The sequence below is a fragment of the Oncorhynchus masou genome, chromosome 23, assembly GCF_036934945.1.
Source record: "Oncorhynchus masou masou isolate Uvic2021 chromosome 23, UVic_Omas_1.1, whole genome shotgun sequence".
Lineage (NCBI taxonomy): Eukaryota > Metazoa > Chordata > Actinopteri > Salmoniformes > Salmonidae > Oncorhynchus > Oncorhynchus masou.
Genome location: NC_088234.1, coordinates 50098452 through 50115470, shown reverse-complemented (window position 1 = coordinate 50115470; position 17019 = coordinate 50098452). Strand labels below are relative to the sequence as shown.

At 42.4% G+C, this 17019-nt stretch overlaps 1 protein-coding gene across 1 annotated transcript in view; it reads left to right on the top strand.

Annotated features, from left to right (window-relative positions):
• slc24a3 (solute carrier family 24 member 3) overlaps nt 1–17019 on the top strand; it is a 104279-nt gene that overhangs the window by 47890 nt on the left and 39370 nt on the right. The window contains exon 2 of the mRNA XM_064932422.1: nt 14845–14973. Within this exon, the coding sequence (XP_064788494.1) occupies nt 14845–14973 (129 nt within the window). The remainder of the gene's footprint in view (nt 1–14844; nt 14974–17019) is intronic.

Here is a 17019-nt window from a genome sequence, read left to right as displayed (position 1 = left end):
AACCTAGAGGCTTTAGGGAGAAGGGGGGAGAGGGATGAAGTGAACGAGAGACTTATTGAGAAAATAAGGTAGTTAAAGACAATGTTCAACAGGAATCTGTGTGTGTGTGTGTGTGTGTGTGTGTGTGTGTGTGTGTGTGTGTGTGTGTGTGTGTGTGTGTGTGTGTGTGTGTGTGTGTGTGTGTGTGTGTGTGTGTGTGGCCTCATCTGGCGCCCACACTGTGGCTGCAGTGTGCTTTACACTGAAAAACATGCACAGACACATGAGGACAAACAGTATAGCGTAGGTATATAACTGGAAATAATGAAGTGTCTTCTTAATAATGAAGTGTTGGTGTTCTTGCCTAATTTGTAAGGAGCCACAGTTATACACCTGAGCCTGCTTAATGCACAACTCAGTCCATCAATCAGATTGATACACAAGTGTGTATGTGTGGGTTATAGGGTGTCTAATTGTTCCTTTTTTTCAATATGATTGACTCTTGAAAGAGGACAGTTTGTTTTTGTACAGACATCACCCTTAACTACATAAATGACTTACCTGAACAACACCCTCACCTGAGAAGTAGAAATCAAAGGGAGAGAAATTGGGAGTTGAATAACTGCAGTTGACATAGCTAAGTAAATGGAACAATACTCTTATTGCAATGTGGATGGCTCTTAAAAGAGCCTTTGGTTGTGCATAGTGTAGTCTATGGTGTTGCCAGGGAACAGCACCCTCTTCAAAGAAGTAGGAGGTGAAGGTCTCCTGCACATGGATTCCTGCATTCTTCTATTTATTGAAACAAACTATACAAAACAACAAGATGAATGTGAAGCTATATATGTTAAGTGCAGACACAGACAATAACCCACGAAATACCCAAGGTCGTGGTAGGTTCCGGACTGCGGCCCGTCGTAGGAGGTTCCGGACTGCGGCCCGTCGTAGGAGGTTCCGGACTGCAGCCCGTCGTAGGAGGTTCCGGACTGCGGCCCGTCGTAGGAGGTTCCGGACTGCGACCCGTCGTGGTAGGTTCCGGACTGCGACCCGTTTTAGGTGGTTCCGGTCTGCGGCCCGTCGTAGGAGGTTCCGGACTGCGACCCGTCGTGGTAGGTTCCGGACTGCGACCCGTTGTAGGAGGTTCCGGTCTGCGGCCCGTCGCAGGAGGTTCCGGTCTGCGGCCTGTCGCGGTAGGTTCCGGACTGCGGCCCGTCGCGGTAGGTTCCGGTCTGTGGACTGTCGCCGGACGCTCTGGACTGGGTACTGTCGCCGGACGCTCTGGACTGGGTACTGTCGCCGGAAGCTCTGGACTGGGTACTGTCGCCGGACGCTCTGGACTGGGTACTGTCGCCGGACGCTCTGGACTGGGTACTGTCACCGGACGCTCTGGACTGGCGAGGCGCACTGTAGGCCTGGTGTGTGCTGCCGGGACTGGTGGTACCGGGCTGAGGACACGCACCTCAGGGCGAGTGTGGGGAGCAGGCACAGGACGTACTGGGCTGTGGAGGCGTACTGGAGGTCTGGAGTGTAGAGCTGACACAACCCGTTCTGGCTGGATGTTTATACTTGCCTTGCAAATGCATGGCGCTGGCACAGGGCTTTGCAAACCCACAGTACGCAGAGCCGGCGCAGGATATCCTGGTCCATGGAGGTATACTGGAGACCAGGAGCACTGAGCCGGCACCCTCCTTTCTGGCTGGATGCCCATTCTAGCCCGGAAAATGCGAGGAGCTGGAATAGAGCGCACCAGGCTAGAAATGCGCACTGAAGACACCGTGCGTTCCACCGCATAACAAGGTGCCAGACCAGTAACACGCTCACAGTAACAAGCACAAAATCTTGGGGCTGCCTCTCGGGCATCCGTGCTAGCCGTGTACCCTTATATCATCGCCGTTCCTCCATTCTCCTGTATCCCTCCTCGCACTGTTCCATAGAATCCTACGCGGGCTCTGGTACTTTCCCTGCATCGATCGACCACCTCTCTATCTCCTCCCAGGTTGTTACCCACTCATCCTTCTCCCGGGTCCATTCTTCCACAAAGCGCTTTTCTCCCTTTCACGCTGCTTGATCCTTGTTTGGTGGGTTATTCTGTCACTTTCGTTGAATGGAGGAGACCAAGGTGCAGCGTGATGTGAATACATTCTTCTATTTATTGAAACAAAGAACACTAAACAAACTGTACAAAAGGAATGTGACGCTATATATGATAAGTGCAGACACAGGCAACTAACACAGCCACTAACCCACAAAATACCCAAGGCATATGGCTGCCTAAATATGGTTCCGAATCAGAGACAACGATAAACAGCTGCCTCTAATTGAAAACCAATCTAGGCAACCATAGCCATACATAACACCTAGAATAGTAAACACCCATAGACATACAAAACTCCTAGACAGGAACAAAAACACATACATCACCCATGTCACACCCTGACCTAACCAAAATAATAAAGAAAACAAAGAATACTAAGGTCAGGGCGTGACACCTAGTCACCCAACCTTGCCATGCCCTACACGATAACTGTAGTCAATCGTTTTGAAGGAATCTCCAGTTCAAGGTAGGAATCTGTAGGAATATGGAAGATAATGTCATCACCAGGTCATTGTGGATTACTAAAGTATAATATCTCTTAAAACAGGTCATAACATTGGATAGATGCATCCCAGCTAGCAATGAGGAATCGGCCCAGAAGCGGCCCTCTTCTGAGGGGGTCGGAATTGATTGAATCAGCCAGGAATCAGGTGTCGGATTCGGCCCGGAATCAAAATGAATGACTGCCCATAATCGTCCCAAGGACATTGGGCCGTTTCCGTCTACCGGAATTCAGCCGACTTTGCCGGCATCTTACCAGAATCCCCGAAGAAGCGGCCCGATCAAATTTAAATTAATGTATACAAAATTACCCGATTTAGTCATTTTAAATATTCAAATAAACACATACAAGAACACACACATACATGTAATAGTGCCAGACATGCACACAAACATATACAGTTGGCATTGCTGTTATGATTTTAATTGTCCTTGATGTCATTTGTTTAAATGTCTTTTTATTATTTTTAAATTGTTTGCTGTTTTCTTCAGTCTTTTCCTTTTTTGTCTTTAGTTCATTCTCTTGGTTGTATTGTGCATTGGGGGGTTCTTGGGGGAATGGAATTGATTCTATTTTTTATTTTCCTTCCTGGGGGGGGGCTGTGGGAGAGGTCTCGAATGGTTAAGGGACAGCTATTGGCGAACAATGTGGGGATCTTGGAGGGTTCGGGTTCACGTTTTTGGCCTGGTGGTAGATCAGCCCATTGACCCTGGATGCTTCTGTGTGTCGCTCTGAATGGGAGTCTGTTGGATGACTGGTATGATGTAGTTGTTGAGCGGCTTCACTGCAAGTATATTGTATGTTTTGAATATTCAATAAGTAAATAAATAAATAATTATATATATATATATATATATAAAGAACAATAGTACTATTATACGTTTTATACATACGATTATACCCATCCACAAAAAAACATTTTGTGTCAGAGGAAGCACCATACACCTGGTGACCGTGTCAGCGTGCATGTGCCTGGCCCGCCACAGGAGTCGCTACAGCGCGATGGGACAAAGACATTCCAGCCGGCCAAACCCTCCCCTAACTCGGACCACGCTGGGCCAATTGTGCGTCGCCTCATGGGTCTCATTCAAAATACTTCACCAGGGAGCATGACTTAGCCACAGAGCATAATTAGCTTCTTTTTTTGCTGTGGATTGTTTCAAATCACAATTGTGTAGGCCTATAGTATGCCTATTTGGAAGCGCACAATTTGAGTAGTGCTCATGGCACTAGTTCTAGCTGATTGAGTTGCGGTTGTCAGTGATAAGCATTTAAAATATGTGTGAAGATAATGTGTCGTGAGTATAGTGTAGCAAGATCAAGGGTGTGGGGATTCCATGTCACCAAGTTCAGTAACAAAACAGGCACGCAAAGGGGAAGTTTATTAGGGATCTTTGCACACGGGGAAAGAAGAGGGAATTCACCAATCACCACAGTCCACAAGCCGTTCCGTTTTCCGTTTCATTGTTTGCGGTGTTCACAACCTGCTACACTTGTGAGAAACAAGTTTTGGTTAGTTTCATAACCATTAAAAATGCATTGTCTTTTGTTTCGTGTGCTCCATGTGCACAATGAGCATGTGTCTGGTTTATTTGTCCTGACAACATTGAGGGAGCACACCTGAGCACGCACAGAATAAGGCCTACCTGGTCTGCTGTGTGCAAAAATAAGAGTCCCCATTTGGCCATTTCTGATTGTCATAACTCATCACGTCCACCACAAATAAGCTGAGCTTCTCAGTAATTTGTTCTTCACCTGACACAGAAAGTCAACAAAGTCCATTTTTTTAACATCCATTGCCAGTGATAGTTCCTCAGTATATGAAAAATCTTTCCAACACTCCCGGCCTCGATAATCCCCAAGCCTCGGGGTGATGGAGCAAAATATCATGATCTGATGATTCCATGTATTTAGTGAAAATGTCATGAATACAGCGGTCTGTCCCAAGCTCACTGGCAAGGGAAACTCAGAGGGCCCGGAATAGGCTAGTTCAGAAAATGTTGCAAGTTCGCTATAGGGCCCCATAGTGGAGGTGTCATAAAACCTACAGTAGCGGTCAAACGGGGAAATGGTTCTAATCGTTTTTCCACCATTCATTTTTCCCATAGGGGATTTTAGAAACACTTAAAATAAGGACTGTGTTTCGTGTAGGTTTACCCTGGCGTTACGTTTTGATAACCGTTTAAATCTCTCTCAGACAAGGTGACTTTATCAATATATTCGCCTGTATTTACTCTGATTTAAAAATGCTAATTAGAATGAAAGTAGACATCCTGCAAAACTACAAATCCCTGCAGGCCTCTGCACATCTAGCTGACACCTTTGCTAACAGGTAATTGTCAATTTAAAACTTGCACAAGACGGTTCACAGAATTGTCCATTTAAACACATTTTCCAATGTATTCATTACTATATTTAGCTAACATTAGATAGTTAATCCTGAGATTCTTTCCTTTGCCTCGATTTGGCAGTCTCGTCAGGATTGTGGCATTTGTAGTTCTTTATGATATCCACATTAGCAGCAAATTTAGCATTTAATTTTAGGGGGGTAAATACAGGCAAATATATTGAGAAAAGTCACCTTGTCTTAAGAGAGATTTACATAGTTATGGAAACGTCACACCAGGGTAAACCTACACGAAACACAGCCCTTAATATGTGTTTCTTAAATCCCCTATGGGAAAAATGAATGGTGGAAAAACAATTTGAACTATTTCCCTATTTGACCTCTAGGTTTTATGATTATTATTACTCATACTGTGGTACTCTATAGCGATGGCTTCAGGCTGAATCCAGTTAATTATTTGATACAATGGTGCACTTCACCGACAATAGCTCAAGTCAAGAGATAGAAAGGGAGGCAGACAGGCAGAGTATAGAGATGAATGTGATTGAAAGAACCAGAATTTTCATCAGGATATTTTGAACAGTTTTTTTCCCGGCTTTAGACCAATGTATTTTACTTAATTGAAGATTACGTTGGAGGCTTACTGCTGTATTGGCTCATTTCTTTAGCCGCCAATGGATCTGTTTATCAATGTGTCAATGTGGCAGAGGCTGCTGCTCTCGACTTAGTTGAATTTTAACTTTTCAATTTGTATCATTTTACTTCAGATTTTTATGATTAACAATGTGATAATATATATATATATCTTTTTTATACTTTGTTTTTATTGTAGGAACACAAAGAAAGTACAAATAAAGTCAAATAAAAGAACAACAACAAAAAAGATCTGGCAGTTACAGTGCACTTCATACCTTCATCATCATATCATCATATTATTTACATTGACATCTTTGAATTAGAACTTTTCCAAGTACGAAACCCATTTTTTCCCAGTATTCTTGACCTCTCTCCTGTTGAGTTCTTAAAGCAAAGGTCATACGCTCCATGTGGTGTATTTCTTCTACAATGTCTGTCCATTGTGTCACTGTGGGAGGGTCTTTTTGTAGCCATTTCCTAGTGATAGCCTTTTTACTGGCTGCCAGTAGGACCTTCAAGAGGTACTTTTCTCTATTGTGTAAGTTATCAGGTATTTCACCCATGTACAAAGAAATGAATTTTTGTTCTATGTCAAATCCCATTATTTTTCCAATGTTAGATCTTATTTCTCCCCAGTAAGTTTTGATTGCGGGGCCAATAGATATGAGAGTGGTCTGCCCTCAATAGACCGTATTCTCTCCAACAAGGGTGTAGTGTGCCAGTCTGTTTTGATTTCAGTTTAGGTGTTATGAAGAAACGTATAACATTCTTCCAACAGAATTCTCTCCATGACCTTGAGTTGGTGGAGCTTTGTTGAGTCTCTAATATGTTCAACCATGTTTCATCAGTTATTTCAATGTTAAGTTCCTCCTTCCATTTCTTTTTAATATAGTTTGTAGAATGTTTCTTTGAGGATTGAATACCCAAGTAGAGATTTGAAATTGTTTTTTTGTTACTCCCCAAGTTGTATGCATTAGTGAATACTTGGATTCATTTTGGAGGTGCTCGAGGGTCAGTCACTTTTATCTCCCTTAAGAAATAGTGTCGAACTTGTAGGTATCTGTAAAAATCTTGTTTATCCAAGCCATGTTTTTTACTTAGGTCCTGGAAGTTATCTAGGTTCCCATTCCTTATAATTGTACTGAATGACGTGATGCCTTTCTGCGTCCATTGTTTAAACCTGCTGTCCTGAGTTGCAGGGATGAAGCTGGGGTCGTATGCGGGCCAACTCAGCAGTTTGATCTCTCTGTCTAAATTATTTTGCTTAACTACCCTAAACCATGTCTTCAGAGAGAAATTAACCCACTGATTTTGTCTATTGTATATTTATTTTACCATGTCCTTATATCCCTAAACTGACTGTATGGGTATCTCTGTCAAAGTAGTCTCGATGTCTTTCAATTTGGATTCGTATTCTGAATTGCACCAACACACCAGAGGTCTCAATTGGGCTGACACATAATCATCTTTTAGGTTTGGTAAGGCCATACCCCCACAGTTTTTTGGTAACTGTAATGTGGAAGCCATCATTGACTTTTTGTTGAGATATTTCTTTATTAATTTCTTCGGTGGATATTTCTAAAGTTAGTCTATCATTTTGCTCTGTCCCAATTGAGGGGAGATCAAGTAAGTTCAAAAAGTGCTCTATTGTCTGTGCACCTGCCTTCTCTGGTTGCTTGTACAGATTTGTGTAATATGATTCAAATGCATTCTGTATTTCATCTAATTTGCATGTGATCTTTTTTGTCTTGGGGTCTTTTATTTTGAAAATGGCATTCTGTGCTTGTTGTTTCCTGAGTCTCCATGCTAGTAATTTGGTTGCCTTTGAGCTTCATAATATCGTTGTTTCAGGAACCTAAGTTTTTTCACTACTTCTCTATAAATCTGGTCAATTTCCTGTTTTACCTTTTGAATCTCTCGTAATATAAGAGGGTCTCTGTATTGACTATGAGATCGTTCTAAGTGTCTTAGGGTTTCCTGTAATTTCAGCAGTTTCTGTGCTTTAATCATTTTCTTGAGAGATGATGAGGCTATGATCTTCCCTCTAGTAACCGCCTTAGCTGCATCCCACAATGTAGCAGGAGATGCTTTTCTGTTATCATTATTCTCCAGATAGATGTTTATTCTGTCTTTATTGATTCCTTGAATGCTAGATCATTCAGCATGCTTGTATTAAGTCTCCATATAGTATTTCTTGGTTTGATATCAAGGTGTAGAGTTAGGTGAACTCCATTATGATCTGATAAGTCGCTCTGCCCGATCCTACAATCCTTAAGACTGTGTCTATCTGCACTGTACATGAAAAATTAGTCTAACCTGGAGTATTCAGTGTGGCGGGCTGAGTAAAAAGAATATTCCTTTTCGGTCTTGTGGGTGTCACGCCATCGAGCAGTCCTAGATCCTGCAGTATCCTATTGATCTTTTTGGCAACTCGGCTCATTTTCCTATTTTGGTTTGTGCTGTCCAATTTTGAGTTTAGAATTGTGTTAAAGTCCCCCCCACAGATAAGAGTGCCAGTGGTTTCTGAGGCAATTAAATCAAACACCTTCCCGTAGAAGACCGTGTCACTCCCAGGGGGTGTGTATACATTAAATAATGTAACTTCCTTGTTATCCAGTTTACATTTAACAAGTATAAATCTACCCTCCTTGTCTTTTATTTCTGACATAAACTCAAAATTAACTGAATTTGGGATCAAGATTGCAACTCCCCTTCTATCCATTTTGTAAGAAGAAAACAAAGTGTTCCTATATCCCATTTTCTTGAGTTTCTCGTGTTCAGGTGTGGATAAGTGAGTTTCCTGCCAGAATAATATGTCAACTCTCTCCCGTTTCATCTTTGCTATTACCTTACTTCTCTTGATGTCACTCCCCAGTCCGTTTACATTGAAACTTATGACCTTAAATTCCCCATGATGCATCGATATAAATAAAAAAACCTGTGCACCATATCTGCCTGCTTATCATGAACCTAAAAATGAACGAAAAATCAAGAACGATAATAAAGTAAACCAAAGTGGGAAAATACTTTGGTATTTGGACTCCCATGTCAGAGGACTGTCTCTTGCCTCTGGGGTTTGAGGGGATGAGCCTGTCCGCAGGATGGGCCCCTCGCTCAGATATGAAAATGCGTGACGCAGTCACAAACAAGACCTGGTGGGACTGAAAATAATAAGGGCGCCTATTTCGTAGCTTATACACATCGGTTAATTACAAGTGAGAACTATATCGGTCATGCTTGCATATCATGAACCCTCCCCTTGATATGCCCTTCTGTCGCCCCGCTGTCATTAATCCTTAGCTAATATATATAAATGTTATTAACTTGACACTACTTAGTGTGTTCGTAAAGAACACATGCTTTTGGCTACTCACCCTTGTTCAGCATTGGGGGAAAATAGGGGATATACAGTGCCTTGCGAAAGTATTCGGCCCCCTTGAACTTTGCGACCTTTTGCCACATTTCAGGCTTCAAACATAAAGATATTAAACTGTATTTTTTTGAGAAGAATCAACAACAAGTGGGACACAATCATGAAGTGGAACGACATTTATTGGATATTTCAAACTTTTTTAACAAATCAAAAACTGAAAAATTGGGCGTGCAAAATTATTCAGCCCCCTTAAGTTAATACTTTGTAGCGCCACCTTTTGCTGCGATTACACCTGTAAGTCGCTTGGGGTATGTCTCTATCAGTTTTGCACATCGAGAGACTGAATTTTTTTCCCATTCCTCCTTGCAAAACAGCTCGAGCTCAGTGAGGTTGGATGGAGAGCAATTTGTGAACAGCAGTTTTCAGTTCTTTCCACAGATTCTCGATTGGATTCAGGTCTGGACTTTGACTTGGCCATTCTAACACCTGGATATGTTTATTTTTGAACCATTCCATTGTAGATTTTGCTTTATGTTTTGGATCATTGTCTTGTTGGAAGACAAATCTCCGTCCCAGTCTCAGGTCTTTTGCAGACTCCATCAGGTTTTCTTCCAGAATGGTCCTGTATTTGGCTCCATTCATCTTCCCATCAATTTGAACCATCTTCCCTGTCCCTGCTGAAGAAAAGCAGGCCCAAACCATGATGCTACCACCACCATGTTTGACAGTGGGTATGGTGTGTTCAGGGTGATGAGCTGTGTTGCTTTTACGCCAAACATAACGTTTTGCATTGTTGCCAAAAAGTTCAATTTTTGTTTCATCTGACCAGAGCACCTTCTTCCACATGTTTGGTGTGTCTCCCAGGTGGCTTGTGGCAAACTTTAAACAACACTTTTTATGGATATCTTTAAGAAATGGCTTTCTTCTTGCCACTCTTCCATAAAGGCCAGATTTGTGCAATATACGAATGATTGTTGTCCTATGGACAGAGTCTCCCACCTCAGCTGTAGATCTCTGCAGTTTATCCAGAGTGATCATGGGCCTCTTGGCTGCATCTCTGATCAGTCTTGTCCTTGTATGAGCTGAAAGTTTAGAGGGACGGCCAGGTCTTGGTAGATTTGCAGTGGTCTGATACTCCTTCAATTTCAATATTATCGCTTGCACAGTGCTCCTTGGGATGTTTAAAGCTTGGGAAATCTTTTTGTATCCAAATCCGGCTTTAAACTTCTTCACAACAGTATCTCGGACCTGCCTGGTGTGTTCCTTGTTCTTCATGATGCTCTCTGCGCTTTTAACGGACCTCTGAGACTATCACAGTGCAGGTGCATTTATACGGAGACTTGATTACACACAGGTGGATTGTATTTATCATCATTAGTCATTTAGGTCAACATTGGATCATTCAGAGATCCTCACTGAACTTCTGGAGAGAGTTTGCTGCACTGAAAGTAAAGGGGCTGAATAATTTTGCACGCCCAATTTTTCAGTTTTTGATTTGTTAAAAAAGCTTGAAATATCCAATAAATGTCGTTCCACTTCATGATTGTGTCCCACTTGTTGTTGATTCTTCACAAAAAAATACAGTTTTATATTTTTTATTTTTTATTTCACCTTTATTTAACCAGGTTGGCTAGTTGAGAACAAGTTCTCATTTACAACTGCGACCTGGCCAAGATAAAGCATAGCAGTGTGAACAGACAACACAGAGTTACACATGGAGTAAACAATTAACAAGTCAATAACACAGTAGAAAAAAAGGGGAGTCTATATACAATGTGTGCAAAAGGCATGAGGAGGTAGGCGAATAATTACAATATTGCAGATTAACACTGGATTGATAAATGATCATGTACAGGTAGAGATATTGGTGTGCAAAAGAGCAGAAAAGTAAATAAATAAAAACTGTGGGGATGAGGTAGGTGAAAATGGTTGGGCTATTTACCAATAGATTATGTACAGCTGCAGCGATCGGTTAGCTGCTCAGATAGCTGATGTTTGAAGTTGAGGGAGATAAAGGTCTCCAACTTCAGCGATTTTTGCAATTCGTTCCAGTCATATCTTTATGTTTGAAGCCTGAAATGTGGCAAAAGGTCGCAAAGTTCAAGGGGGCCGAATACTTTCGCAAGGCACTGTATTTTACCTATTGTAATGTCAACCATAACAACATAAAGTCTTAACAGCTCGAGGGTAACTATTAATTCTGTTAAATCCGATTCAGTGTCTTACATCTTCCTGTTGGAAATGCCTGAGTCTCTCTCGGATGTGAACGTCCTCTCTCCGAGATGGTTTCCCTCTTTCTCCATGACCCTGCTTGTCAACAATGATCCATGGGAGAGCTTGCTCGAGTCTTTCCGCTGGTGATGTCGCCTTTCTCCTGGCGGTATACTCCACTGGGAAGCCCCTTGACTTCAGGTCCTCAGCCGCCACGTCTGCATGCTCGTATGTAACCGGGCCAATTTCCAGAAATACCTGCATTTTTGCCAGGTATGGTGTTTGGAAGCGAATACCATTCTCTTTAAGTGCTTTGAAGGTGTAGAGTTAGGGGTGTATTTTTTCCTTCTTCTCAGTATCTCTCCCGCGTAGTCATGATCAAAGAACACTCGTTGGCCTTGGAGGTTAACCTCTTACACTTATGGTGGCGCTATTTCATTTTTGGAAGAAAAACGTTCCCGTTTTAAACAAGATATTTTGTCACAAAAAGATGCTCGACTATGCATATAATTGCTACTGTTTGAAAGAAAACACTCTGACGTGTCCAGAAATACAAATATCTTCTCTGTGCGTGCCCTTTAACGTGAGCTTCAGGCAAAACCAAGATGACTTGGCATCCAGGAAATGACAAGGATTTTTGAGGCTCTGTCTTTCATGATCTCCTTATATGGCTGTGAACGCAAGAGGAATGAGTCTGCCCTTTCTGTCGTTTCCCCAAGGTGTCTGCAGCATTGTGACGTATTTGTAGGCAGATCGTTGGAAGATTGACCATAAGAGACCACATTTACCACGTGTCCGCCCGGTGTCCTGCGCCGAAATTGGTGCGCAAAAGTCACCTGCCAGTATTTTTCCATGGGGCACAGAGAGAAAGCAAGCTTCCACGAACTGCATGTCAATGAAGAGATATGTGAAAAAACACCTTGAGGATTGATTCCAAACAACGTTTGCCATGTTTCGGTCGATATTATGTAGTTAATCCGGAAAAAGTTTCACGTTGTAGGTGACTGCATTTTCGGTTCGTTTCGGTAGCCAGGCGCAATGTAGAAAACGGAACGATTTCTCCTACACACAGACGCTTTCAGGAAACACTGCGCATCTGGTATGTGGCTGGGAGTCTCCTCATTGAAAACATCAGAAGCTCTTCAAAGGTAAATGATTTTATTTATTTGGTTATCTGGCTTTTGTGAAAATGTTGCGTGCTACATGCTACACAAAATGCTATGCTAGCTTTGCATACTCTTACACAAATTAGTCAATTTCTATGGTTCAAAAGCATATTTTGAAAATCTGAGATGACAGTGTTGTTAAGAAAAGGCTAAGCTTGAGAGCAAACACATTATTTTAATTTTATTTGCGATTTTCAGAAATCGTTAACGTTGCGTTATGCTAATGAGCCTGAGGCTTAGTCACAATCCCGGATCCGGGATGGGGAGTTTCAAGAGGTTTTAACAGGCTTTTTCCAGGTTGCATGTAAGACTTTCTCTTTGACTGAGAATTTTAGGAACTGTACTACTATGGATCTTGGTGGGGCGCCGCTGGGGGGTTTTGAGGCCAGAGCTCGGTGTGCTCTCTCGATTCCCAGGTCAGTGTCGTCTTCAAGTATGCTCTTGAATAGACCCTCCACGAAGTTGGGCATAGTCTTTTTCTGCGCCCTCTACTACGTTATAAAGTCTAATGTTGTTTCGACGTGAGAAACCTTCGAGTTCTGTCACTTTTGCCTGTAGTGCGTGTTGGCTTTTCAGTGACTGTTCAAGTATTTCCTTGACTGCTGAGTTCCATATGTCCATTTCCCCAATGCGCTGTTCTGCGCCCCCCATTCTTGTAGATATGCTGTGAAGTTCTAATTTGTTTTCTTCCAGGTTCTGGTTAATGTCCTTCTTGAACTCATTTAGTTATTTTCTTACATCTTCTCGAAGTTCCTCTCGTAAGCCTGTGAGCGCCTCGCGCAATTCCTCCTTCATCACCTCATGAAATGAGGGTTATTTTGCTGCTGCTATCTTATTTGCGCTAGCATTAGCCATTTCTGGTTCGTCGACGATTATATCTTCTGCTGTCTTGTTACGGGCTGTTGTTGTAGCTCTGTGACCTTTTCCATTTTGCGAAAGTTATTATAATGCTCAGAGTAAATACTTGAATTTAGGGGGTGAAATACCCAACCGATGTGCAGTATGAAAAACTAGGCAGCCATTTCCTAAGTTGCGTCACCGGAAGCCCAATGTGACAATAATTTTGAGAAAACAAAATGATATTATTGAAATAAAACTGTTCCACTAAAATAATCATAGAAAAATAATCAACTGGCACACAGATCGGTAGAAATGGTAGGATAAGTTGTAAGCTTCCCCAAACTTGAAACTCATGAGCTGCCTATGGTCTTCACTATAACACCCATAAAAAATGAATGCATAGGAGATCACATGAAAAGATTTGCCTGCCTATGGTAATCAATGGCCAATCCAAGGAATTTGTTCTGGCGCCGGCCCTGCATGGAGAAGGCCTCTGTCCCCTAACATGTAGAGTCTGCTCAGTGCTCCCACAGCTTAATGAGAAGGAGAGGGAAAGGGGAAACCTAGTCAGTTGCACAGCTGAATGCATTGCATGTGTCTTACACATTTAACCCTCTCTGAATCAGAGAGGTGCGGGGGACTGCCTTAATCAATGTCAACGTCGCCCGGGGAGCAGTTGTTGTGGGGGTTCATTTTCAGAATGACAGATTGTTTTCCACCTTGCTAGCTCGGGGATTCAAACAAGCAACCTTTCGGTTACTGTCCCAACGCTCTAACTGCTAGGCTACCTGCCTGGGACACGCGTCATCAGAGAGCCCCAGAGAGAGCCACTCCAGTGTTTTGGTATGGGGGGGGAGAGAAAGACACACACAGTTGGCCTTTCTGATACACCAAGGTTGAAATAAACACTTCAGATCATAAATAAAAGATTGTCCTACAAAGACAAGACAAAATTGTCTGCAGTCTTGTGCAGGTTGCACAAACAAACACAAGGACAGACATTCTATTTATTTCAAGGATCTGTATTAATGTCTATGATTACAGTCACACAACATGGACCCATTCTTGGTTCTCGGGTCAGTGTCCACATGTTATCATCCTATCCGCCTGCTCCTCAACATGTGGACAGGCGAGCGAAGCTGTGATTTGTTTTTAATCCCTGTTTTGATAAATATAGTAAGGGCTATTATTAGCAGGCATTGCCAAATCCTAATGTCAGGCCCTGTTGCATCTTGGGAGCTGCATTGAGTTGGAGGCGGTGGCCTGAGGACATGGTGACCCAGATGACTGAGCCGCCAGAATGATCACCCCAGGGCCTCCGGAGCACGCCACCGCAGACTGTGTTGCCGTAGGGATGCTCCTAATGATCTCATCTTATTCCGACTTACCAGATTTTCGGAGCGCTGGTATCTAATAATGGGAATGGGGCTGAGCTCTGCATCCTATGTGACATTCTTACATTCTGAAGAACACATTCCATGAACTCTGCACTGCTAGCTACAAGCCTCACACGACCGACAGATATATCCACATATATGTCATGGAAGTCAAAATATATTTGTACAGTATGTGAATGTTATGGGATGTATTCGCTCCACTGTTAACATTTTTTGTTGGTGGCCCACTCTTTTATGGTATACGCACCTAACAGAGTGTGATTTTAACTCTTAACAATATTCTCTTGTTCCATCCCAGGATATGACCTCTCAAGCATTACTACTGAGGAGGGTGCCGGGTGGGAGACTCGAAGGCTACTACAGGAATCCTGGGACAACGAGACAGACCCTCTGTTGGGCCCCCCGTCCAAAAACTGCACTGAGCCAGGTAGGTCAGGCCTTGATTTGGAAGTTGAGATTCATGTTTTTTTGCCAGATTGGTGTAACTATTTAGCCAAAAGGTAAGATTCCAGGTAGGTCTTGTCCTAAAACCTAATACGGTGGGGAAGTCTGATACACACACACACACACACACACAAAACACGCACATCTCCTATTCCCACAATAACAAAGTGTATGTTTACAGACATGCCTGCTATATTGCAACCTGTGTTTTCCTGCAGTGGCTGAAATGTGTTTGGTGTCGTTTTCCCCGTCTCTGTAAAACCAATTGCTCAGATAGCAGGAAGTGAGAGATTCTGTTGAAGATTCAAATTGAAGCTTCAGAATGAGTGTACATGGCACTCCTATGGGGAAGACCGGAGGGATTCCTGGAGGATATACTGTAGGGAAGACTGGAGTACAGATGAAAGAAAAGAAAGTAACGGGTTGAGAATTCAGATACACATGGCAGACGGGGATAGTGTTTTAGGTAGTGCTGTGATTAAGGAATGTTTGGTAATGATTCATTGTCATGCAAATTACCATGGTTAATGTCATAATTGTAATGTTGGAAAATATTGTAATAAACACGATGGGAGAGAGAGCTGTTTTCACACGCAGGGCGCAGCAGGTGTTTATTTGGACCACAGGAGGAGGCAGGTAGCTGGGTCCAGGGGCAGGCAGAAGGTCATACACAGGGGGTCCAAAAAGGCAACAGTACAGGCAGGGAAAAGGCTAGTAACGTCGTCTGGGAGATCAGGTAATAGGTTGATAACAGGAAATCAGGTAATAGGTTGATAACAGGGAGAGAATAGGCAAAAGACATCATGGTAGCTGGGTCCAGGGGCAGGCAGAAGGTCATACACAGGGGGTCCAAAAAGGCAACAGTACAGGCAGGGAAAAGGCTAGTAACGTTGTCTGGGAGATCAGGTAATAGGTTGATAACAGGAAATCAGGTAATAGGTTGATAACAGAAGATCAGGTAATAGGTTGATAACAGGAGATCAGGTAATAGGTTGATAACAGGAAATCAGGTAATAGGTTGATAACAGGAGATCAGGTAATAGGTTGATAACAGGAGATCAGGTAATAGGTTGATAACAGGAGATCAGGTAATAGGTTGATAACAGGAGATCAGGTAATAGGTTGATAACAGGAGATCAGGTAATAGGTTGATAACAGGAAATCAGGTAATAGGTTGATAACAGGAAATCAGGTAATAGGTTGATAACAGGAAATCAGGTAATAGGTTGATAACAGGAGATCAGGTAATAGGTTGATAACAGGAGATCAGGTAATAGGTTGATAACAGGGAGAGAATAGGCAAAAGACATCATTAGTGAGGCAGGCAAAACTATCATAAATGGGACGATTAAATTACAGGAAACCCAGCACTCCGACTAGAAATGTGTCACAAAACAAACAATACCTCACAATGATGGGGTGCAAAGAACTGAACTAAATAGTGTGTGATAATGACATACAGGTGTGTGAACAGGTGATCAGAATTCACGTGATTGGGATCTGGAGCGTGAGCTGCGTTCAGGGGATCTATGTGTTTGAGAGTGTGAGCTGGAAGCAGACGTTACAATTCGAATGCATATTTAAAAATTAGCTACAACACAGGGGTGACACCCCAATCTTAAACAATAGATTTTACCACTTTTGGAAATGAAGCTGACTGTCGTTCTGCTCATAAACTTTTACCACTTCATGTAAAACAAAAATACTATAGGGTAAGGGTAAACTATATCTACTTGAATATAATGTTGAATCCCCATTTCTCCTAAACTGAATGTATTAAGATGATTGACTGCTCAATTTTTTTTGTTTGATTATTGTCCATAATTTACAGTTACACGGTTTAAACGATAATTCTGCCTTCCCTATTTTTACACATTGTTCTATCAATATTATTGCTGTTTGAGCTTTGGTTTATTGCAGTTAATGCAGTCTGTGTGTATGGGGAGTGAGTTTTGTATGTGAGTGCACGTGTGTGTTGTGAGGATGTGCAGATATGTAAGCTCTATTCTAATGGCACTTGGTGTGTTTG